This window comes from Centrocercus urophasianus, unplaced genomic scaffold, assembly GCF_019232065.1.
Source record: "Centrocercus urophasianus isolate 14NV4802_14NV808 unplaced genomic scaffold, USGS_Curo_1.0 seq_14, whole genome shotgun sequence".
Lineage (NCBI taxonomy): Eukaryota > Metazoa > Chordata > Aves > Galliformes > Phasianidae > Centrocercus > Centrocercus urophasianus.
The window spans coordinates 45,964,008-45,987,999 of record NW_024884586.1 but is presented as its reverse complement, the minus strand read 5'-3'; the positions used below and the strand labels follow the sequence as shown (position 1 = coordinate 45,987,999).

The following is a 23,992-nucleotide window of genomic DNA, read 5'->3' as shown; positions in this document are numbered from 1 at the left end:
GCAGAGTGATGCAGTGCCTCTGTACGCTGTTTTGTTGTTGTTGCTTTTTTTTTTTTTTTTTTTTTTTTTTTTTTTTAGGACAACTGACTTGCTTATGTTCTTGCAGATGTGTTTTGCTCGCTTCCACCTGTGGTTATGCCATGGTCCTGAGCTGCTTTTTCCTTGTCATGGTTCATGGTGTGAACATTGGGTGCCCTTTGCATTGGAACCACTATATGTCTGTTGGTGGGGACCCAGCTGGCATGACCTCCTGTGTTGGGTCTGACCATGCTGGCATACTGTGTGTGACTCTGTTGCTGTGACATCTGCCCAGTCACATCTAGCATGAGAAACAAGGCACTATTAGGTTCTGTACCAAGTATGCAGTATGCATTCAGTCTGAGGGTCCCCCAGTGTCCCCGTAAGTTGCACAGTGCAGCACCACAGACCTACATCCATCTCCCACTTAAAAGGCAACCAAAAACACCCCAGGAAAACAAATCCTTGCCAACTAGGAGAACTGTGTATGCATATTTGTAAACTGGATGGTCTCTGTGACTTGCTGCATTTGTGTGGGTGGTTGTGTCAGCCTGGGAGCTGACATGCCGTGGTGCGTGGGTGACAGTGAGGTGTTGTGTTGAAGAGCTGGGAGCTCCTTGGAGTGATGTTGCCATCAGAAGCCTTCATTTCAAAGAGCTACCACTCTGCCGTCTGGTTCTGTGATAAATGTATGTAGCAGCAAAGCTACTTTGCTCCCTGCCTTCTATCCCTTCAGCCCTTTCTACTTTGCTCTTCTAAGCTGAAGCTAGGGCTCAACCGCCCTTGGCTGGGGTGACGCATCTGTTTCACTATGACAGCGAAAATATTTGGCTTTCATGACCAAAAACAAAAAAAAAAACCCAAACTATCTCTCATTTTTTTTTTTTTTCCCCCCCATTTTGCCTTTTTTTTTTGTTGCACTCCTCTGTTCGCTACTGCAGTGGATGAGAAAACAGATACTAAAGATCACAGAATCGTAGGGTCTGTTGCATTGGAAGGGACCCTTAAAGGCCATCTGGCCCAGTGAACAGGGACACCTACAGCTCCATCAGGTGCTCAGAGCCACATCCAGCCCAACCTTGGGTGTCTGTAGGGATGGGGCTCTACCACCTCTCTGAGCAACCCATGCCAGTGCCTCACCACTCTTCACTGTATCTCTAAATCTCCTCTCTTTTAGTTTGAAACCATTTTCCCTTGTCCTGTCACAACAGACCCTTCTTAAGGGTCTGTACCCCTTTTTCTTACAGCCCCCCTTTAGATGCTCAAAAGCTGCTCTCAGCTCTCCATGAAGCCTTCTCTGGACTGACCATCCCCAGCTCCCAGCTTGTCCTCTCAGGAAGGCATTCCTTCCCTTGGATCATTTCTATGGCTTCTTAAACCAGCCTTGCTGCAGGGGAGGCTGAATGCAGGACCATGTTGTTAGGTAGGTTTTTTTTATAACATGTATTTATAATCCACTGTCCTGTTAGGCTCAGTCTTGCACAGTCGGTGAAGGAAGGTGTTTTCTGTTCTTCTGGCTTGACTTAATGTCAGTGGGAAGCTTTTTAGAAGCGTTCTGTTCATTGACTGCTGCTAGCAGATGGATGCTCTCTGCTTGAAGTGCCTCAGGCCTTTATATCTTCTGATCCCCCCGCCCTCCTCCCAGCACACACCCTGGAGCGTGCAGGCTGTGCTAATTTCGTCGCAACTTAAAAAGGAATGATGAAGAAGAAATGGTCTCCTCTAATAGAATTCGTGTCTCTCGCTACGTCTTCAGGGAGTACTTTTTCATTTGAGGATCCCTAAGGATTTTTTCAGCAGCATGTGTTAGCTGTTCTGCCATACTTCACCAGAACAGCAGTAAAATTCTTAATGCATTCGGACCCAAATGCTAATTCTGTTTATATATTAATCAATTCAGAACATACAGCATACGTGACACTCAGTTTGATTTTCAAGTGATTTTAATAAACTAGGCTTGACTGTTTCTAATTCTGGGGTGGCCTTTTGTCTGGATGTGCTATAAACGAAGCCATTAAATAAACAGTTCATTAACCTGATATGCTAAAACATTTGAATGAATTCCAGAATTTTACTAATTTGGCTGTTGCTGTCTCAAGAGCTTTTCCCTCACTTACCAATAGGAAAATAAAAATCAGCAGATGTCAGAGTTGAATTTAGTTCTCTGTTCTCTTTTTTGCAGAATCATAAAATGTTGATATACTATAAAAAAAAAAAAAAAGCATGTATTTCTAGTTAAAAATAATGAAAATTATACAGACCCAGAATTGAAATGTTCTATACTAATCACTGTGCCTTAACTTCACTGTGCAGCATTTTCAAGGCACTCGCTGAGATCAGCAGGTGGTGCTGTGACACCCTGCTTCAAAGCACTTCTCTGACAAGTTCAAATTCTGAAAGAAAATGCTGTTGTCAGAGTTACTGAACAGTAATTTCGTGGGAGGAGTGGCAAGAAAGATCGTTTCTTTAATCAGGTCTTTAAAGTGAAGTTTTTCCTAAGTCATTTTTTGCTTCTAAAAGTTATACATTAATTGCAGCCTTAAAGTTGTTTCTTTCCAAAATTCTTGTGGAAGTGGCTCTATGTAGATAAACTGTGGATTAGGAAATCATGAGTTTAATGTTACAAACTGCTCTTTCAGGTGAAGATTTATATTATCCTTTTGTACTCTAGCAAGTGAATAATTTAAGGCAATACAGGTGATGCAGTACTGGTCCGTGTCGATGGAAGCTATGCAGGTAAAAAGGAATTAAGGCTGAGTAATTGTGGCAGGGAAAGGGTTATCCGTGGGTACTGAAGGCATTGGTATTGCTGTCAATTTAGTTATGATTTTTTACGTTGAGAATGTAACGCTTCAAAAATGAGTTGTTTCATACATGTTTTTTCTTATTTTTTGCTTCAATTGGTTTTGAATGGAAATGATAAAGAAATGAGATCTATAAAATAGAGATAAAGCATGGTGGAGTGACTGTCCGTGAGGCGTTCAAGAACCATGGAGATGTGGCACTGAAGGACGTGGTCAGTGGGCATGGTATGATGGGGTTGGGTTGGACTGGATCATCTTCGTGTCTTCCCCAACCATAATGGTTCTGTGATTGTGTAAGTACAGCATGGTCCCCTTCAGTCTGAGCTCCAGTGAGGGTAAGAAGTTGGATTCAGCCTTAAGGCTGTTTTTGAGCTGTGCTTTTTAAATTAGACTGTAGGTGTTAGCAGAAGCTGTGTTTGCTTGACAGTGTTGTTTGGGGTCCCAGATGTGTGTCTAGTAGTCTGTCTTTAATCACCTCCATTTAAAGCCTTTATAGTGTTAAAACAAAACTGCCCCAAACAAACACAATGTGAATTAAGTGAGAAGGTAATTGATTGCTGTGCTGTTTTAAAGTCAGTTCAGGTTACTCCTGCATTTTCAACAGAAAGGCTTCTCTTAAGTTTGGGCAGTAGAAAAATCAAACAGAAGTGGATCCTTCTGCAAAAGAGAGGTCATTAGTGCTAAACACAGCTAAACAAGTGCCTAATTATGTTCAACTGTGTGATTCCACATGGAATATGCTAATGAACTTTTTTTTTTTAAAAACAAAATCAATTAGAGATTGGATTTTTCAAAGAAAGCAGTACATTCTTTCCCTTACATGCTCCAAACCCACACATTTGATTAACAGTACTTTTGGATAGTATATTATGAAATGTGTAGTATTAAGCAAGCAGCTTAGGATCATAGCTGTGGTTTCCAGGGGTATGCACAGAGCTGGGGTTCTGGTACAGGAATTAGATGCACGTGTTCTCATGTGTAGTTGTCATTCATTAGAAAGAACGTATGCAAATATTTACATTTATACCTTAGATGTACTGTTTGATTGCTTTCATAAGGCATTATTTGGGGAAACCCTTCCATGTGTTTTTATGGTAGGAAGCATGAACTTAGTGTTGCTCAGAAGAAAGCTGTGTAGGGGTTAGTTAGTCCTTTGTAGCCCATTCAGGATGAATTTCTGAGAACGAGGTCCTTTCCAGAAACCAGACTTGAGGTCTGATTTGAGGTTTTTGATGGTAGTACAGAGCATACTGAACCCGAAGGTCACCTCTTTCCTGTCCTTGCAAAATTGATGTATAAAACACAGCCATCTTGTGGTGCTTTCAGAAAGGCTGGCACATCAATTGTGCTGTCTGAAAGGGAGATACAAGCACTGCAGTCTTCATGCACGCTTGTATGGGGCATAGCAAGGTGGGTGCTGCTTGTTAGCAGTTGTCTCCTTATGATTGTGGTGTTGCAGAGACGCTTGGAGCAGAAAGGCATTTCTGGTTCCTTTGGGCACGTGTGCAGGGGCATGCAAGCATAATACGCAGAAATCATTTTGCATGGGAAAAGACGCATTCTAAATCAGGTTAGGAGATTAATTTGTCCACTCACAGACTATGTATGCTGCTCATTTTGAGGCAGTAGGCAGCTGTAAATTCTTCTTACCAGAGTCTTGTTAACCTCGTAGACAAATCAGAGGGGCTGCATGTTGCTGAACAGCTCTCCAGGCAGGCTGCTGAACTTCTTGCACTTGTCAGGGCAGGGAGAAGTGAGACAGCCTGTAGAAAACTCTTTTTCTTTTTTCCTGGCCTAGTGGTCAGCACAAAATCTGACTGGGATTCACTGCACTGGGAGCTCTAAGAGGTCTGCTGGGGGGCCCGCCCGGAAGATGGAAGGGAGCGCTGAGGTTTCTCCTTTCAATGTATTAGGTAAATTCATCCTCTAATTTACCTCATCTCCTATGTTAAAAAAAAAAACATCAACAGCAGAACAAAACCCCCCATAGATTCCTTCTAATCACTGGAAGATTAGGCAAAAGCCCTTACAAAATACAAAGGATTAAGAGCAGAGCCCCAGCTGCTCCAGTTGCACCAAGTCTTCAGGCTGAGTTTTTTGTATCACCTCTCTTGTTTCTTACCCTAGGCCTGCCATGGAGTGAGAAGGAGAAAGCTGGCTTTGTGTCAGGAAGTTAGTAATGGCTCTGGGTTTATCAGTCACTCCTCTCTAACTACTAACCTCCATCTTAAGGGCGAGATGAATTGTCAGCATTTGCTAATCCAAATTCTTCCTCATTTCTAAAGGTGAGCGCAGCTATAGTCCTATCATCAGCAAATTGGCATCTGTAAATGAAGGAGATGTTAGAGGGATGCCTTATTATTCTGAGCCCCATGTAGCTTGCCAGATCTAAGCAGGTGTTACGTTTGCTTGCTTCCGTGGCCATGCAAGCTCTGTGAGCTCAGGGAAATAGCTGGAAATAAAATTATTCAGCGTCAGCTGAAATCTTCTAAGTGATTTTATGAGCAGTACTAATGTGAATAGCTTTGCGAGTACAATTTCTTTCTACCTCAAAACAATGTTTTACCTAAGGCCTTCTTTCTTCTGGGGAGTCGGAGGTGATGAACTAGTCTGACATTTTTCAGTTGTGTGAAATCTTTGTTTTTAAGCTTAAATACAAGGAAAATAATTTTCCAACTTGACTAATGATGAGCAAATACGGATCCTGAAACTATTCAAAATGATCTCAAAATAGATTTAGAAGCTATAGTTCCTAACATGCGCTAGAAACAAATCCCGATTCTGATGCACACTGAATCAGTCCTTGAGCGTGTCAGGGAAGAATACCACTTTTCAAGTGAGTTTTGGAACAAATCCAGGGTGCTTGTGAGGTGACGTTTGTAGTCTGAGTGGTCTGTGTTATTCCAGCTGGCCCTATACTGGAAGTTAACTCTTGATTGCTGCCAGCTTCTTTCTTGAGAGCAAGTGGGTATCTGTAGCTTTGGTCAAAATAAAGTTGTTAGACATCCTGTGGATTGTAGATGCACTTCTATCTCTTTCTGTTCTCAGTCCACAGCAAATCTAGCACGCTCTGATTGCAGATAGTCTCCTCAAGGGTTGTTTGCACCCCATTTCTGACCCTGTGGAGCAGGGAATAGAAGTAACGTTCTTTCTGAAGGGTTGCAAGGCTGCTTACTTGTTCCTTTTGCCACTGAATAGATACTTTTCCTACTGTGTGTGTGGGTAGTTTTTCTTTTCTAAGAGAGTTGTTGGATATTATTATTATTTTTTTTTTTTTAAGTAGGAGAGGAAACTTGAAAGTTGATTGTGGTCTTTGACATAGAGAAGTAAAGCTTTGAAGTCATTTTGTCTTTCTGAGCAACACTTTGTCATGCCAGGAAAGTCAAATACTGAGCTTACAGTGGCACTGAATATTAAATATAGTCCTAAGGAAACTTCAGCAGAAGATAAAGGTGAGTACAAGGGAGTGTAAGTGGTGACGTGGAAGGTAAAATCAAACCCTTTGGAATGTCATCCCTACATGATGCAGCAGAAGTGAAGGACTGTCACCTGCCTCAATGCTCAATGTAGAGAACAGTATATATATATTTTTCTTTTCCTGCAGATGTACTCACTCAGTATTGAGCTAAGAAGGATCCTTATGTCAGATATCCTTTCCTGATTTAGTCTGGAAAGTGCAAAAGAGAGACAACACAATTGCTGCCACTTGGAACAAAATTTTTTATTAAGTTTGGAGTGTCACGATTTCAAAAGCTAATAGGCAGAGTTACATGAAAGTAAAACCATGATGGATTTGGAGCCCTCAAAAAATGTTTGGCTGTTTCAAGTTCAGCTCCCCATCTACGTGAGCATGACTTTCAATAGGAAGGTGAATGCTGAACCTTATGGTAATTAAAGCCAGATTGAATAAAGCAGAGCCTATGCTTCTTGTTATGTGATAGTGTAAGAGGATGGAGTTTGATCATGCAGAAATGCTTACTTCAGTGTGTTCTGTAGTTGATTTAGTGGCCAGGCCTATGGATAGGTGGATATACAGTCAACTTGCATGAAGCTAGGGAAAATTTTATCTGCCTGTCTGCTTTTTCTTCCGTTTCATAGTAAAATTCAAAAGGTAGGAAGGAGAAAGGAACAGATTATAATTGTTCTGTGGAGGGAAAGCGTGGTCCTTGAGGTTAATTAATGTAGCAGTAGAACTTGCAAGGCCTTCAGTGAGGAGGCTGCTGGTAGCATAAACAGATCAGAGACAGGCTGCTGATTGAAGTGTTTGTTTATTCTTGTGGATGTTAAGAGGTCAGTAAGTAGAATTTACTCTGTGAACTCTACCAAAGCAATGCATTTTTTTAGGTTCAGCACGATGCTGATGTTAAGTGATTCCTTGATTGCAGTTCCACAAAGTCCAAGAGGACAAAAGTAGAAATTCATTTTGGTATTTAGAGCAGCTGCCTGATTGAAACTCTGAGGCAGGTAATGCCTTACAGATAATTGCTTAAAGAAAAGATTCCAAATGCTATAACTAAGCAGAAGAATGAAGTGGAGACCTGTCTGTAGTCAGACTTGGGCATTATTAAGTTGAGATGGATCATCCTCACAACTGGTACAAAAACTCTTTCTGAGGAGGGTTACAATCAATATTCTTCCTTGTGTTAAGCATCAGTGTCAACTCTGTAGGAGCAGTGACAGTATCAGGGGAGAAGAATCCCTGTCTCCTTTAATGAGGTTCATTAGGTGGCTGCATGGCAATCATTGTATAAATCCACTGATTTCTGTTTAAGTCTTTAGTCAGTGTGTTCTCTGGAAGCTCTGTTTCACCATGTCAGATTACCTGAGGAGAAATGAATTAATAATGCATCTAGTCTTGGACATATATGTTTAATGGATGATCTCACATCCTACCTTGGAGTCATACTGCAGGGAAAGCTGTGCTGTAATTGATCTTTGAGGTTTAACACTTGAAGAGGAAAATGTAATTGTGCTTACCTGAAATTTTCTTTAACTGCTAAGGTCTGGCAAGCTGAAGCTGAGTGAGTCACCTAGAACAGCAAAGGAAGTTGCTATCCAAAGCTTTGGTTATGGATCTGTATGGTGTTGCAATTTTATTGTTTCTGTTGTTTTTCCCAATATTTAATTTGAGAAAATTAAAATAGATTTCCATGGACTATGGAAAAGGTTTTTAAGGAGGTGAGATCTTAAGTACGTGTAGGTGGATTGTTCTCTACAGGCCAGGTGGTTCTTTTGGGTCAACGCTGCATCTGTATTGTTTAGCTATGGAAATGCCAGCAGGCCGAAACACTGTTGTACTGAATCAGCAGGGGTGGCAATTTAGGGAGGATGGAGGAGGAACTTTCCTGTCATACCTGTTCAGAGTGTGCAATGATCCTGTTGTAGAAAGTTGCCCCCCCTCTCATAATGCTTTATGATTTTGCAAAAGCGTGAGAACTTCAACCTCTTAAATCAGCGTAGTCTGTTTGTATTTGGACAAGATCATTCCATATCATCCGTTTTTCTTGTCTCTTGTTCTTCCTGCATTCATATGTTCCAAGCAGTGGGAGTTTACAAGAGTTCCCTTGGGAAACTATTATGAGGTCCAATGAGTTGTGTTGTAAATTCTTGTTAATACGATACTTACGTTTTCCTTTAATTTCATGTTGTTCTTAGTTATGAGCTCATGCTCATATCTATTTATGGCCTAAACCTCCATTATCTTCCAGAAATCTAGTGATCTTGTGCTCTTCTCTTTATAAATCATGTTCAGTAATATAAAGATGACTGGAAGTTCAGTCTCTGGGTCTTCAGCAGTCATCATGTTTGTCCCTCCCCCCAAGCATCCATGTTCTCCCTGTTTCATTCGAAGGTGACTGCTATTCCTGAGGAGAACAAATTCTGGAAAGAATTCTCCCTTCCCATACGTCTTGTTCACGTGAATGGAAAAGATTACATACGTAGAGATGGATACTGCTCAAATATGCCAAATATTTCTGAAGAGAGCCACGTTGGCTCTGTAGAAATACATAGATGGCATTGTGGTTCTAATTCTTTACTGGAACAGCCTGTACATCTGACTCACACAAATGTTATTGTTTAAAGAAATGTAGGATTGTTTCTGAAATATGTGCATTCACTCTTTGACCATAAATCTCCTTTCAGTTCCGTGCTGAAGTAGATAACATGAGAGACAAGTTTGATAAATAGCATCACTGATCCACTTCATTGTTTAGCTGAGATTTGTGGCAACCTTCACTTTATTCTTAGTTTTGAAAGGAAGGAAATGCGAAAGATGAGGATGAAGCTCTGTCTGTAACTTCTTCCTTAGCCTGCGGCTGTGCACAGATAAAATTACCAAGGGCAGTTGTAGTTCTGTCTGAACAGAGCTGTAGTGGTAAATAAGAGCAGCTCCCTCAAATGCGTATCCCTTACTTGTTATCTGCAGCTGATGGACTTGGCTACCGGGGACAAACAGAGGGCAGAACTTTCTTCTTTAGCTGCAGCCTGAGTTAAGATTGATGCTCTGTTACCTAACTGCTGGGTTTCTTATCCCTTCCTAGATAAAGGAATGAAATATTTGACCGCTCTTGTCAGTCTCATATAGAAATACTTTGAATAAATATTAACTGAACACAGTCTTTCTTGCTTTTGTTATGGTTCTGTGCCTTTCCCAGCTTGATTTTTACTTCTCTCTCTGCTTCCATTTTTAGATCATGTTTTATCTCTTACCCCTTTGATGTCTTTAATAACTGCCTCTTTTTCTTCACCCCCCTCATTTATTTCACTGTCTGCATCCTTTTTCACTTGATGCCTTCTTACCACATTTCCATTTTTGAGAAGATGTAAGGAATTTGCCAATTAGTCGATATTTACGAAATTTTTACTTCTGGGCTTGCTGTGCCAGACGTGTATCAGTTGGGTATGGTCTGAATGGGAAGAGAGTGGTGGCTGTTATGTTTGCATTAAATGGAAAGATTAAATTTTTTTTTAAGCAATCCTTGTGTGACTTAAGCAAGCAGTCATCGCAGTGCAGTGTCGGTGACTCAATTTTTTCTCTTGTCTCTGTCTCCTTGTCCTGGCTCAGCTGCACTTGGGGCTGGGGACACTTCCAGCTTGGCGTCCTCCTGCCATGTGAAGCCCTACGGTCACTGGGGCTGCTGCCTGCTCCCCTGCTGCGTGCAGGGCTCTGAAAAATGGCTCCTGCCAGGTTGTACTTCTTTGCCTTGCAAAAGCTCTGATCCGTAGGGAAGGAGCTAGAACTCACTGTTAGCCAGCAGATAACGTTGCTCTGATTTATACGCTGTTTGCGTCTGTAAAAGTTTTCTGTTGTAGCAGTGAATCTTTTGTGTTCAGTCTTCATTTTTGGTTTGTTTTGAAGATTTTTGGACAACTTTTACCAACAGGCAACAGATTTTTATTTATTTATTTATTTATTTGGTCATGTGGTTCTGTGTTTTTGAATTATTCTAGCTTTGTAGGTTGACCAGAGTTGCATCTTAGTTAACTGCTTTTTGCTTTGGAGGTGTGAAACAACTTCTAATCTCCATAATAATGCTAGAATTATTGTCTTTTAAAATTTAATACATACATATGCATATTTCCCAAACTGTCAGATTATGTCATAGGCTTTTTTTTTTTTTCTTACTGTGATGTAGAAATGATCTTGGATGGCTGAAGGTACAGCTTGGATCAGCAGTAATGCTGTGTGACAGCAGGAATATTTCATTTCTTGTTGTGACAGGAGTAACAATTGGTAATTGATAAGTGTGGGGGGGAAAAAAGCTCTACCTGCATATAGGTATAGAAAAACTGTCATGTAGAATGTAATTTAAAAAAAAAAATTGCTGTCCAAACAAAACAGGGGAAATTTAAAGCGCAGCCAAACTGGTGGTGCCATCAGAAGGAAAGCTTGCATATGCAGTACCAACCATTAGCTAAAGGCTCCCGGTGTCTTACATTTTTCTTTCCAGTTCCTTTAATGTCAGGCAGGTGGAGGCCATCCTGCACTAATCATGCCTGTGCTCTCAGTTCTTGCTGGTGGTACCGCCTTCCTTCCAGCTGTTTCAACTCTGAAACAGATGCACATAGTATGTGAGTAAAAAAATGAAGTTGACAAAACTTCTGGAAATCAAAGAAAAAAAATCCTTTCTTGCCAAAATGAATCTACCTGGAGCATTTCTGTGCACAAACAACTAAACGAGCACGTGAGCACATATGTATGCTGCTCTAAGTCAGCCTTTATGTAAGCACGTTGCATCAGAGGAGCAGCAAGGGCCGGGAGCAGTAGCAGAGGAATGGGAGGAAGCGTAGGTATCGTGTGTACTTTTCTCTTTGACCCATTTAGGCTGCAGGCTCGCATTTGCTTTAAGTCGATCCACGTGTAGGCTGCTGCTGACAGCTGTTCTCCTCGCCTCAGCCGCGTTTTGCCGGTGCTGGGAGGTGCTTGCTGAGTTATGGAGAGCTGCTCCAAATGAGCACCGAGCTTTTGGTCAGGCCGATTGGCAGCAGGGTGGGTTCCTGATCTCTATCGGCACGTGGCTGTAAAAATGTGGTGCTGGAGGGGGGAAGTGCTGCCTGCAGCAATAGCTTGGGCTTTGGCTTGACTTAAAACAGTCGTGATGCCTTCAGATGTCAAAGGAATCTACCGACTGTTGCTTTGGGGTGTTCTAAGTTCTGCACTGAGTGCGGTTTTCCAGCTTTTAATAACAGAAGCGAAGGATTTTATTAGTAAGAATTTCTTTAACCTCATTTGAAAAACAAAACAACAAACAAGGATAAGAAGCAGGCAAGCTGCTGTCTGAGGATGATAGGGTGAGTTACCAGGTTAGGTACAGTCCAGGGATAGATTATATGGCTTCAACTTCTAGTTGATGAACCCAGAATAGTGGATACTTGCATAATGGGGATGAAGGTAGAGCATTACCTCCTGCTCTCACGGGATTCCAGGAACTGAATGTAAGAAATTGGAGGAACTACTCACTGTGCCAAGTTTTTCAGAATTGTAAGGCAAATTAATTCAAATAGCCAGTTGCAGCGTATAAAAAGAGTCTGTCCATGTGGGAGTGATATCATATCATCAGGGAATGGAAACAAGGTTGAAGAGGAGGGTGAGGGAAGTTCCATGGCCACTTTGGAGGCTGGTTTTAGCATTGATGGAATACAAGGGCCAGTTTGGAGAGAATGAATGAATACACAAAATACAGATAAGTGCTGGGACAATAAGTTAACAGCAGATTTTCTGGGTGAAAGAAGAGTAGCTGAGTATCAAATATTAAGAAAGGATTGAGGCAGCAGCCAGTGTGTGAATTTTTAAGCCATTAACTCTAATGGTACCTGCTGCTTCTCTGTAGCTGAATGCATGAACGTTTGAGGCATGGTGAGAGGACTGTGCCAGGATGAATGGGAAGCTCTGCCTGGTGGTCGGGGTGCTTTTGAGGAGGCCAAAGGGATGCATGTTGTCAGCAAGCAAGAACACCGAGCACAGGTCTGTGCATGGAGGTGGTCTGGTTCTGGCCGCAAGAGGAGAAAGTGGTGGCATTGATCTAGCCATCATGTTAAATCACATTTCTTATGGGCAGTTAGGTGTTAAGGGGTGTAACTCGTGGCTGTCCTTAGTAGAATCAGAGTTGACAGTGTCCTTGGTCAGTGCTGCTGCAGTGCCCTGCTGAGCTGCTGCTGCTTCTGCTGCTCATTGGCTGTTTTCAGTACTGGCGATGCTCTGTGTGAGTGCTGCAGTCATCGCTGTGGTTTCCTCTTTTCTTCTCTGCATTGTTTGGTTTTTTTTTTAAATGTTTTTCTTGTCTTTGATCATGGGACCCTCCTCTTGATTAGGCTTCTGGGAGCAGCCTTCATAAATGTTACTGATGGTGCTGAGCTTTCCCCATTGTGGCTTTGTTTGTTTGACTTATTTATAATACAAATAGCATAGAAGCCTGGCATGGAGCAAAGAGCAGGAAATTCATTCAGGCTTTGAGCTGGGACTTAGAGAAACTGAAAGATATGACAAAGCATGCGGGGATGCCCACACATAAGAGCTGCTTTTTTTTCCCTTTCTAGGGAGCTCTTCTGGTGAGCTTTATCAAAGCAAGAAAATAAAAGGAGTTAAACCCAAATGCAGAATAAAATCTGCACATAAAATTCAGTGAGTGCAGTAATTCAGCTTCTGGAAATGAATACTTGAGCAAAAATCACCCAAAACATTTCTTTTAATAGAATCTAGTGTTTGTTACCATAACAATTCCTTCTGCAGAAAAGGATTAGTGCAGTTAATGTGACTCCATTGCCTGATTCAGGTACTGTTAGCTGCCAGAGCCCCCGGAGCAAATTGCAGAAGGGGAGGAAATCTGTATGCCTTGATTTTGTTGATGCAGTTTAGTATTGTAATAACAATTCATTTAAGCTCTGGCTGTGCACTGCCTGTTATTTCCCTGGAAACTTCTTGCTGAAAAAAGTACTACTTGGAAATAGCAGCATTAGTCTTTGTCAGTCTGAGGGAAGGGCTGCAGATGAGCAGGCAGAAGCCAGATGAGAGTAATATGTAGCTGCAGCTACTTGACATTACTGACTTTTAAGAGATCCAAAAAAAGGTACGATCCCTGTAGAACAGTGGAAAAGAACAAGATGTTTCTGTAGTTACGAGATCATAAAAGAAAGAAAATTGCTTGTAAAGGATGGATCTGATTTTTGCCCCTTTTCTGAAGAACATAAGCTGCGGTTTTGCTCCCAACCTCTTCTTGTGTAAGTGTTTAATATTGCCAGGTTTTTCTTCACATCTATTTTTGCGGCAGCTTCTATATTTTGTTCTGGAATTACAGCAGTTTTCTCAGCCCAAAGAATGGAAAATTTCTGAAACAAATGGTTAACAGGGTTCAGCTGTCCTACCTGAACCTTAAGTCTTCTGTGCCAGCCCAAAGTGTTGAGGTTGGCATCAGCTGAGAAGACAACTGTGTTCCTTCCTGCATGCTGGGAGTTAAGTGGATATATGCACGTTTTTAGTGGGCTTGGTCCTAAAAAAAGAAAAGGGCCTTTTATTTTTTAGATGATAATTTAGGAGTGTAATAAAATTTACTACTTGGTAGCCTGGGGATTTGATTTTGTTTGATCCTCACAGAAATGCAAGCTGCTTTTTGTCTCGTCCTTTCCTTTTTGTGTTCCCAACCCTGCCCAATGGTGTGATTTGCCTTAGAGAAATAAATGGCAGCTGGTTGGTATTTCTGTTGTTTCTAGACCTCTTCTTCCTTCTCTCTTTAAAGGAAAATATTTCTTTCCTGTAAGACCCTAGAAAGGCGACCAATATTGCGTGCTGCTGACAGCACAAGAGAGGGTACCTAACTGTTATATTTTTAATCGTTGTACTGGATAAAATGGATGAGAAAGTCAGGAAGTTGTATTTTGCTTTATGACCTGGAGCATGATGTGGTTTAAAGGCATGTCAATTCTTTTCCATCCACTAGAACAGTTCAGTTCATTTGATGAGTTTGTAACGCTGCGATGTAATCTGGTGTACACTGGGTTGAACAGATTGCTAATAAATTGTGTTGCAGTGTTGGATATTCCTACTGTTTTGGCTGAGACCGTGAGGCTTAATGTGTTCTTGTGGGTAGCTGGAGCAACTAGCTGCACGCTGGGACCATATGGTCAGACCGGCAGAATGGGCATCAGCCAGCATTTAGGGCTGATGGAAGCCTTGCTGGTAGTGTAGAGCCAGCTGTAGGGGCAGTCAGGAGAGGAACAAGAAATAAAAGGTAAGAAAATGCCACCCAACTAGCAAGGAGCAGTGGGAGCAGAAGTACCTTCCAGGTCTGGGGGGCATGATGCATATTGTAGGTTTGCTGGAGGGGGTTACTTGTTGAGGACTGGTGATGTGAGCGCGTATTTGGTCTCAGTTTGTATTTTTCTTTGTAACTGGAGTATTGGGTAGAGAATTTATATTGATCAGTTATTTTCTTAGCTCCAGTTTCTCTCACGTGTGAACATCTGCTCTTCAGATGTCAATTGCTGTATTGATAGTTAAACAAAATTTCTCAGTTGTGGAAGTGTCAGATCACTGAGATTGGCAGAAAGGACTGGAAATCACTAACAATGTATTTTTGATCCGAGTTACTGAGGCAATAACCATCCAACTGATACTTGCCTTGTCCTGGCAGTTACCTTTTAGGTGGAAGCACTTCTTCTATCTGTGGAGGAATCAGGGTATGAAGTACGAGGGCTGCTCCGAAAGTAATGCCTCCTATTTTATTATGACACTGGAGGCAGATGGTGGTGGCATGGCAGTAGAGGATGAACCTTCCCACCAGTATCCCTCTACGTTTTGTTGCTGTGTGACAGATGGCAGCAGAGAGGCAGTCTGACAAAATGGCGCTTGGCATGGAAGCGCATATGAAGCAAAGGTGTGTCACTGAATTCCACCATGCAGAAAGCGTTTCATCCATTGGCAATCATCAATGCTTGCTGAATATTTTGGGAGACCAAACAGTGGATGTGAGCACAGTGAGGTGATGGGTGATGGAGTTCATCAGTGGTGGCAGTGGGTCACCTCTGCTGGTGCAGATTGTTACGAGTGCAGCATGAAGGCTCATGTTCGTTGCTGGCAAAAGTGCATAGCTGAAAAATTATGTATTGCAGCTGATATTTAGCTCTATTTAATAGTGTTATTGTGCTCTTTGTACCTGTTGTAGTTTCCATGGAAATAGTTAGGAATTACTTTCAGAGTGACCTATGTATCTTGTGTCCCTTGTGCAGAAATCCTGAACAATTAATATATTAACTTTTCCAGGTGTGAGTGCCTTTTTGTATTTTTTTTCTGTTGCTTAAGATAAGAACAAAATAGAAGTTTGTTGTGTAAAATTAAGAGATGGGAAAAAAATACAGTGTATCTTCTGATCTTTTCTTGGTAAATAGGAGACTCGTTACAACATGTAAATGTTTATCTTTGATGCTATACATAGTACCTTCTCCCTCTCCTGTAACAGATAAGGACAAAACCAAGTTAGTCATAGAGATGCACATCACTTCTAAGACACCTTTTGTTCTAAGTTCTTCGTTTGGAGATCAGTGGCATTATCACAGTTGGTTTATTTTTGCTTTAACTGTATGAATGCCTTAATATTGCAGAGCAGCTTCAGAAACAACCAGCACACAGAGTTAAAGCATTCAGTGGTCTGCTGAAGGTCAAATGAAACACTTAATGAAATAACATTTCCTAAGTGGATGAGTAGCATTCTGGGCTCTCTGATCTCCTTGGTATTTGTCACTAGACAATAACTGGCCACCCCTAAAGTAATTGCGTTTAAAATATTGATGCTGGATGAAAAGCTCAGCTAAAAAACCTGTATTACTCAAACAAGCGTACTATTTACTTAGGATGAATTATGATGAATTATGCTTCAACATTTGAAATTATGAGAAGGTTAACTACTTAGAGAATATCAATGATAGCTTGGAGATGGGACCAGTTAGTGGGAAAGATTGCTTAAGCAAAAACATCAATTTCAAACATTTTTCTCAATGTTGTTCTTTTCTCCTCTGGTATGTTCTTTGTTTCTGGAGTGCCTTACAAGGTGTGCAGCTCTCTCTGTGTGAGAATGGCGTTTCTGGGAGAAGGAATGCTGTACGAATGGCTGGGGCGAAAGCCTTGTAGATGCTGTGTGTTTGCAGCTCAGCTGGATTCTTCTCTGGTGTGTGCCCAGGACTGCATCAACTGCTGCTGTTCTAGTGGTGACATGGCAAGCTTGCTCATCAGTTCTTGCTCAATGGTTGCATTATGTTGGACCCACTCCCTTGTGGGGCACACCATTGTGGAGCTGGCTCTGCTTACCAGTTCTGCTGTTAGCCCAAGAAACATTCAGGAGTGAAAGTGGCTCATCATTCGCATAGGAGCTTCTGCTTTTATGCTTTTGTGAAAACTCTTCTCAAGTGTTCTCCACATCTTACTTTATTTGCGTTTTTTTTTTTTTTTTTTTTTTTTTTTTTTTTTTTTTGAAACTATGACATCAGAGCCCCAGTTCAGTGTGTGCTGATGTTAGTGGAAAAACTGCTCACTTGATGGGCTTTGGATTACTCTTGAGTAGCTTACTGTGCCAGTGCCTCCTGTGGAAGGTGACATACCCTTCCTGTCATTACTTCTTCATCTGAATGGGTTATACTTGGTTGCTCAAAGAGACTTAGAGGAGATCTCTCTGACGATTGCATTAATTGCTGTGTGTGCTGAGAGCAGAAGCTGCAGCTTTCTTGTAGATTCTGTTTGTCTGGAATTTTACTGACCCTGGTTGGGTTTCTGGAGTCGCTCTTTATTAAAGCCAAATTGAAACGGCGCTTTAGCAGAAGGTTGTTCAGAGGTTAAATGTTTCACTATGTTATTAGTGATGATTATAGGGGAATTTGCATAAAATTAAGAAGTGCAGTGTTTGTGGGTGTTACTTGGGTGAGCATCGTGCAGTCGTTCTCCATAGGAAAGGTGATGGAGGCACAGGGCCGGCTTTGTGCCAGCTTCAGCAAAGCTGCTCGTAACATCTCTGAAAGGAGCAGATGAGTGTTTCCTGTGCATACACGTGCTGGAAACATCTGTCCAGCACATTGAATTAAAGGATTTCTCTTGATGTGCTGTCTGACCCCTAATGCTGCCTAACTTCAGTACTGTTTTCCTCATGACTTCCCCCATCTTCTTTTTAAGCTGTCTGTTCGACGTACTTTTCTGTAGCTGGAGTGGTGAGAATGGACGAGACTTTGCCTTCCACATCTGTCTTAGCAGCTGTACCACTTCCTGCTATGAATCATCTGAAGCACTTTTTTTTCTTTTCATTATTTTGTTTAAGGGTGAAAGCACATTTGTTTTCCTGAAGCCACAAACGAATCTCTGCACTCCGGCAGCCGAACCTTAAATGAAGGCTCTGCTGTGAAAGTGTTCAGAGGAAGGAAGTGCCTCCCTATCTCTGTAATCACAGACAAGCTCTCAGAGCAGCTCCTTTCCTTACAGGCTCAGGCTGTGGTCAGAGGAACTGCAAACTTCATCAGTTCTTGGAGGGATGCAGCAGAATGTCTCATTTGTTTGTACATTAATGTCAAAAGTGCAGTGATCTGAAGTTTTCAGAAGCTCATCTCCATAGTGCTAACTTTCAAACTATGTTTGGGGAGGGGTGTGTAATCTTTTATCTGAGTAGCCTCAGCAATGTTTTGGATTCTCTCTTGGAGGATCGTTATGAATGCAGCTTTCATTTTCCAGGGCTCACTGATGGAACCCGTTTCAGTTATAGGAGTCCAAAATAAGGCTTTTTTTTTTTTTTTTTTTTTTCCTAAGAAATGATGCTGCTCCCAGGAACATGAGTGATTGCTGTGTTCTAACTTCTCTATTTAACACAGAGAAATCCCAAATCTGCTCTTTTGGTTTTGTCTTCAACTCCCTCAATCCCCAAAAAGTGACTGTGAAGTTGTTCAGAATTTTTTCCTTGTTAATTTTTCTAGGAAAACGTCAGATTCACCACTTAGGAAACCAGCTTCAACTCAATCAACATTGTCTGGACACTGCCTTCAATTTTTTCAAGATGGCTGTAAGCAAGCATCTAACCCGGGGAAGGAAGATGACCCATGTAATTGCTGCGTGTCTCTACCTGGTGTGCAGGACAGAAGGAACTCCTCGTATCCTTTCACAATTGTGCAGTTTGAAAGTTCTCACTTGGTACCCTACATAAAATGCCTATGTGGTAGGAGAAAACATTCACTGTTGAACAGTACAAACCGTACTTTAGCAAGCTGACTGTTCCAGCTAGATCTTTTTTCTAAGTTGGAAAAGGTAAGTGTTTAGAACTGAAGTTTGTTAGTGTTGCTTTTGTGTAATGAAAGGAGTGGGACGTTTTTCCTGTGGTACGCATAGAAGTTTTCCTGTTCTAAATATTTACTGGTGTTTTCTTGGATCCATCGAATTCTCTCTGCATTCCCTCAGTAACTTCTTGTTTCTCAGAATTTTCTTCTAGTGAAACTGTACTTTTCCTGTGCTTTGCTAGGGATTGTTTGTTTGCCTCTTGCACTTTTAGCATTAAAAAACAGATCTCGATTCCTCTGAATTTTCCATCGCAGTACTTGAATTTCTTTCTTCTAATGCTTGTACTTGTAATGTGGGAAGGACAGTATCACCACTGTTTGAGTTTTGAGGGAAAATGCATTTGATAAACTAGGAAACTTACTTAAAGATCATGCAGGGAATCCATGTCTGAAGGTAGCATGGCACACATACATACTTCTGTACTACTTTAACTGTCCTTTTCTGCTTTAAAGTGGTTTGTGTATGCCATCAGTGTTGTTTGATATTTTTCTGACCTCATATTGTTTGTTCATGTGCTTTTTTTTATCAGTTGAAGAATTTAGATTTTCTTTTAAGATCTGGGATTTTTTTAGTTTTGGAAACTACATGCAGTATTTTAAAATTACTGTTTTCTGGTAATGTTGTGGTCATTACGTAAATGCATACGTATCTTTTTTTAGTTTTCGCAGCTATCATTAAATTAAAAGCAAGACTTGTCTATTACATTAGTTTCTTCTAATATGTAGTCTTTGTGCAAACTTTGAGTGATACAAGTCAACAGTTCCATAAAGACAGCATTGAATTGCAAGATAGCCAGTATTTTTTATGCCTGTGTCACATTTTAAAAGCAATTTATTTATAGTCATTATCTGATACTTCTAAGCATAGTCTAGCCTTAATATGCAAGTCCATTTTTGCTCACTGATAACGATGGAAAGAATAATAAAAAAAGCGTTTGAAATAGTATGAGCTGTTTTGAGTGATGTAAGTGTGGCTTATTCTTCTAACAAAAATTCTTTGCTTGTTTGACATATCCTTCTTTAAAGTACTTCTGTATGTATCTCAGTTACGTGCAAGACATACTGGTCTGGTTGACACTTCATAAATATCCAGATTCATTTTTCCACCTTTTTCATTAAATGGAGATCATTTCCTGTGTCTTATCTTACATATGAAATAGTAGAAGCATGGTATGAATGAGACTGCATGGATGGCCTCTGTTTTCTGTATTAATATCACAGAACTCCTCCTCTACATACGTGGTTACTGTGCCACCTGGGATTCAGAATGTGGTAGTGCATGACTGTATGGCTCAATTCTGTTGAAGCTGATTTATTTTCTTAAAAATCAGAAACTTCATTTTGTAACTGATGTAAAAAATGTAAGTGCATTTGAGAGAGTGAGTTCTGGCTCTGCCTGTGTTCTGCTGGTTTGTTTTTCTTGTTTTTGTTTTTAAGCACTTAATACCAGTGTAGATTGAAAATCAGACCTTAAATTAGAGCTTCTTAACATTGAACTATAAGTTGCTTTTTCTGGTATCTTACTCTTTCATTAGAAACTTGAAAACCTGAGAGACAGGTGTATATTACTTACCTTTTGAAATTTAAATATATTCAAGTCCCTGCTGATTAATTACAGTGATCATTGTTGGCGTATTGTATTTATTTTCAGCCTTGATTTGGCAATGTGCAAATGTCCTATGGGGCAGAATTGATCCTAAAGCCTTTGAATCCAGAGAAATCAAAAGCATATGTAGAATGGCAAAGTGATGAGATGGTTTAGCAGGAATGAAGATGCACATTCCAGATAGTGAGCCTGCAATTGGACTTGGTCTTCTGGAGAATTGAGTAGAGGATGGTATGGGAAAAGAAGAAATACAATGTACGAAGCACATACAATATTTTAAACACTTCTAGATCTATGTAGCACTGCTAAAGAGATTTACAGTGCTTTATACATTTGTTGTCATTGTGTTGGATGTAGAACTCTTATGAAGAAGTTACTTGGAAGAAGGAAAAATTATTTGAGAGGGAAAAGAAAATTCAATACTTTCATTCTCTGTTTTAGAGGGAAGAGACGAAATGGAAGAAGATGCAAAAAGCAGCATTTTCAAAACATAGAGATAATGCCTTGCTTTTGGGTGGCCCAAGTGAATCAGTGGAGTGACTCAGGAGTCATAGGGACAAGAGAGATTAGATGAGAACAGAATCACAGAAACGCCAAGGTTGGAAAAGACCTACAAGATCATCCAGTCCAACCATCACCCACCTATCACCAATAGTTCTCGCTAAACTAGGTTCTTAGTTCTCTCTCCCTTAGTTCTCACTGAGACTAACAGGTTAGTCTTTGAAATGGAAGACAGTGCGTTTCTTCAAAAAATAGTGTGGAAGAAGGAGCAAAATGTGTATGTGGCCTGGGCACGGATAGCTAGGTGTGGTTGGGCTGAAGAGGCAAAAAATGGGGTGTTTGCTTGGCAGTGTCAGAATGAAAGGAGTGGGAAGCATTTGGAGAGGGAAAACAGGATTTAATTGTCTGCATTGAGTGCAGTTTGAGGGAATGGAATGTATTTATCTTACGTGGATATCTGCTTATTCTTCTTTTTTTGTAATGTACGTGTCGCCAGCCAGCCTCTGTGAAAATGTGAGGAGAATTCTAGCCAAGTCTGCTGCTGCATTCTGAATTATGCCTGAACACCCTCAGCCTGAAATGGCAAACAATAAGTTCGTGGTTCCTGTGTGCCATTTAATTAATACAAAAATGCAAATTATGTAATACAATTAAGTGTTTAGTTCCCTCTAAGTTATAGACTTCAGATTTAAAAAAAAAAAAAAAAAAATTCTCAGTGACATCTTTTATTTATAATTCTTTGGAAAGCTTAATCCTTTATCTGCAACCTGAATTCACGTTACATCAGTTTATGGCTTTCATTATCTTGTTTGACACAGAAACCCACAATGCAGTAACTTTGACATAGCTTTTCATTTACGTTGTTTATGTTACTTGCCAGTGCTAATGTTCTAAAGGAAGATGGCTTATTAGCTGCTGGCAGTATTTGGGAGGAGCTTCACCCTTCTGACGAGCTACCTACAGAAACTTTATTATTCTCTTCATAAAACCTTTCCGTATTTTCAGTGTCAGAAGCAGAGCTATAATGCAAAAAGCCATCAGTACGAAGGAGATGGTGGGTTTTGAAGCACCAGGTCTGTCTGAGCTGGGTGCCTCCCATGGTCTGAGCAGCTCTGAGCACTCCCAGGCCATCTGACTGCAGCTGGCACTGCTAGCGCTCAGGGCACTGCGGCCTCCAGCTTGTAATTCATTTCTTGGAATAGCAACAGTCCTTGGTTGTTTCTCTTTAATGTTTTGAACAGCTTTTCCACCCTTACATATGTTTGAATGGAAACAAAGGGCTCTTTAGCTGGCCCTGCCGTTTCCGGGAGGGAGAAGCTGGGAAGCGCCAGGCCGGGCTGGGGGTGACTTATGGGCTGGGCTGCAGGGCTCCGGGGTCACTGGGAACAATGCGGGCTGGAGGGGGCCGTCCAGGTGCACTATCGGTTTGTTTCCATCAGGGAATGTTTCACTCTGTTTGTGGTCCTTTTTTGCTATACGCAGCTGCGATAGAAACTGTGTGACTGTCCACGATTTTGTTTGTAATGCTTTCCAATGCTACCACCTGGGCCTTTTATCAGTAATATTTTACACGGTAAAAGTCTTTTATCTCTCTCAGCACCACCACCTTAGCCCCCCCCCCCCTCCCCCTTTGAAGCTCTTTGGAAAATGATCCCTTAGTTGTAAACCAAATCCTATTGTATGAAACCTTAGCAAATAAAAGCTTTTCCACATGAGAAGAGTCCTTCCAGAGTTCCCTTGCCAGCTATCTTGTGTAAATATCCCAGAGTTTGCCCACGGAGGTAAGTTCAGGGCAGGTTTTTCTCCCCTGGGCAGCTTTCTCAGCTCCATGTCCACATTTTTCAGGCGGCTTCAACAGCATTTTGTACTCAGAGAAATGGGATGAGTTCCTCCAGGTCAGTGCAGGGCAGCCAAGTGAGGCCTCTTCTCCGAGTTGTTTGTAAAAGAGCCTTCCTGCTAAATGTTGAAGCAAAACAACCTGTGAAACGTGAGTGTTGGGAGCAGAAGGAGAGGGGAGAAAGTTTGGTGCCTTGCTTTCTTGTGTGTAAACTTGCACTGAGTCATAAAGTGCCAGGTGCTTTTCCTCCCCTGCTTCCTCTGTTCTTTTTTTGTTTCAGGAAGGATTGTGGAGCATCTCCTCTCTGTGTGGGGCTCTACTTGGTTATTTCCTATTTGTCTGCAATACTTAGACTCTCTCGCCAAGCTGTTTGAATGTCTCCCCGTTTCATGTGTTTATTTTCATGTCACTATAAGGGAAGCCGACAGTATTTATCTTCATTTTCCAGTTGCAGAACCAAAGCTAAGTGACACATTCTAAGTCACCCACAAAATCTGAGATGGAACTGATCTCCTCAGTCTTGGATTAAGCACCAGTCAGTGAACCTTTCTCACTTCTTGGACTCTGTGAGATGTTCAGCTAATTTTCTTTGGAGTGGTATCATGTTCTGTTGGCTTCCATACCATCTTGTGAGGCTATGTAACCTTATGATGAAGGCCTTTGGTGGATACATTCTTTGTTTCCCTGCTAACACTTCAAGGTCTGCCTTTGCAAGGAAAAGGGCAAGACTTCCTTCTTCAATAGAAATGAAAAATTAGATCTCCAGCAATCTTCCGACCTCTACTAAACTTCCTGGAGCCAGCAGGCCGTAGTATACCCAATTAAAAAGTTAACTTTTGAAATTAGACTTTAATCAACAAAATTTTAGAGCTCCAGTTAGGGAAGTTAATAAAAATGGTTTATATCTTTATATCTTTTGGCTGTCTTTTTAGTCACTGACCTTTTAATGAAGTATGGTTGCATTCGAAACTTTTTTTTTTTTTTTTTTTCAAATATTAAGTTTGACAAGGGCATAAGATATTAAAAACTGATTTAAAATGGTGTAGTTAAAAATGCATGTAATATTTACCAAAGCAAATTGCTTCATTTCACCAGATTATTATTATTATTTTGTTATAAAAGGCACCACTGTCTTACTCCTCAAGAAGATGCTTGGACTGGAACCCTTTCTCACTTCAGAATGAAACTTAAAAGTTGGCAGGCTTTTGTATGACTGGATTTCAATTTGGGAAGTTTCACCCTATTAATGACAACCTGCCTCCTTAGTATGTTGCAGATACGTTGCCTCATTTTACTTGCATCTTCTTTCAAGGAGCTCGTATATTTTGTAGTGTGTGGCTTGTATGTTCACTCTTACTGGATAGCACAGGAAGAAGTGCTGAAGATGTGAGGAGGAAGACAGTCAGGGACATTCACAGAAATGTAGTT

At 41.0% G+C, this 23,992-nt stretch overlaps 1 protein-coding gene across 1 annotated transcript in view; it reads left to right on the top strand.

Annotated features, from left to right (window-relative positions):
• The window catches only part of BRF1 (BRF1 RNA polymerase III transcription initiation factor subunit), a 164,141-nt gene that overhangs the window by 21,517 nt on the left and 118,632 nt on the right, over window positions 1-23,992 (top strand). The window contains exon 3 of the mRNA XM_042815073.1: window positions 18,264-18,437. Within this exon, the coding sequence (XP_042671007.1) occupies window positions 18,344-18,437 (94 nt within the window). The 5' untranslated portion in view covers window positions 18,264-18,343. The remainder of the gene's footprint in view (window positions 1-18,263; window positions 18,438-23,992) is intronic.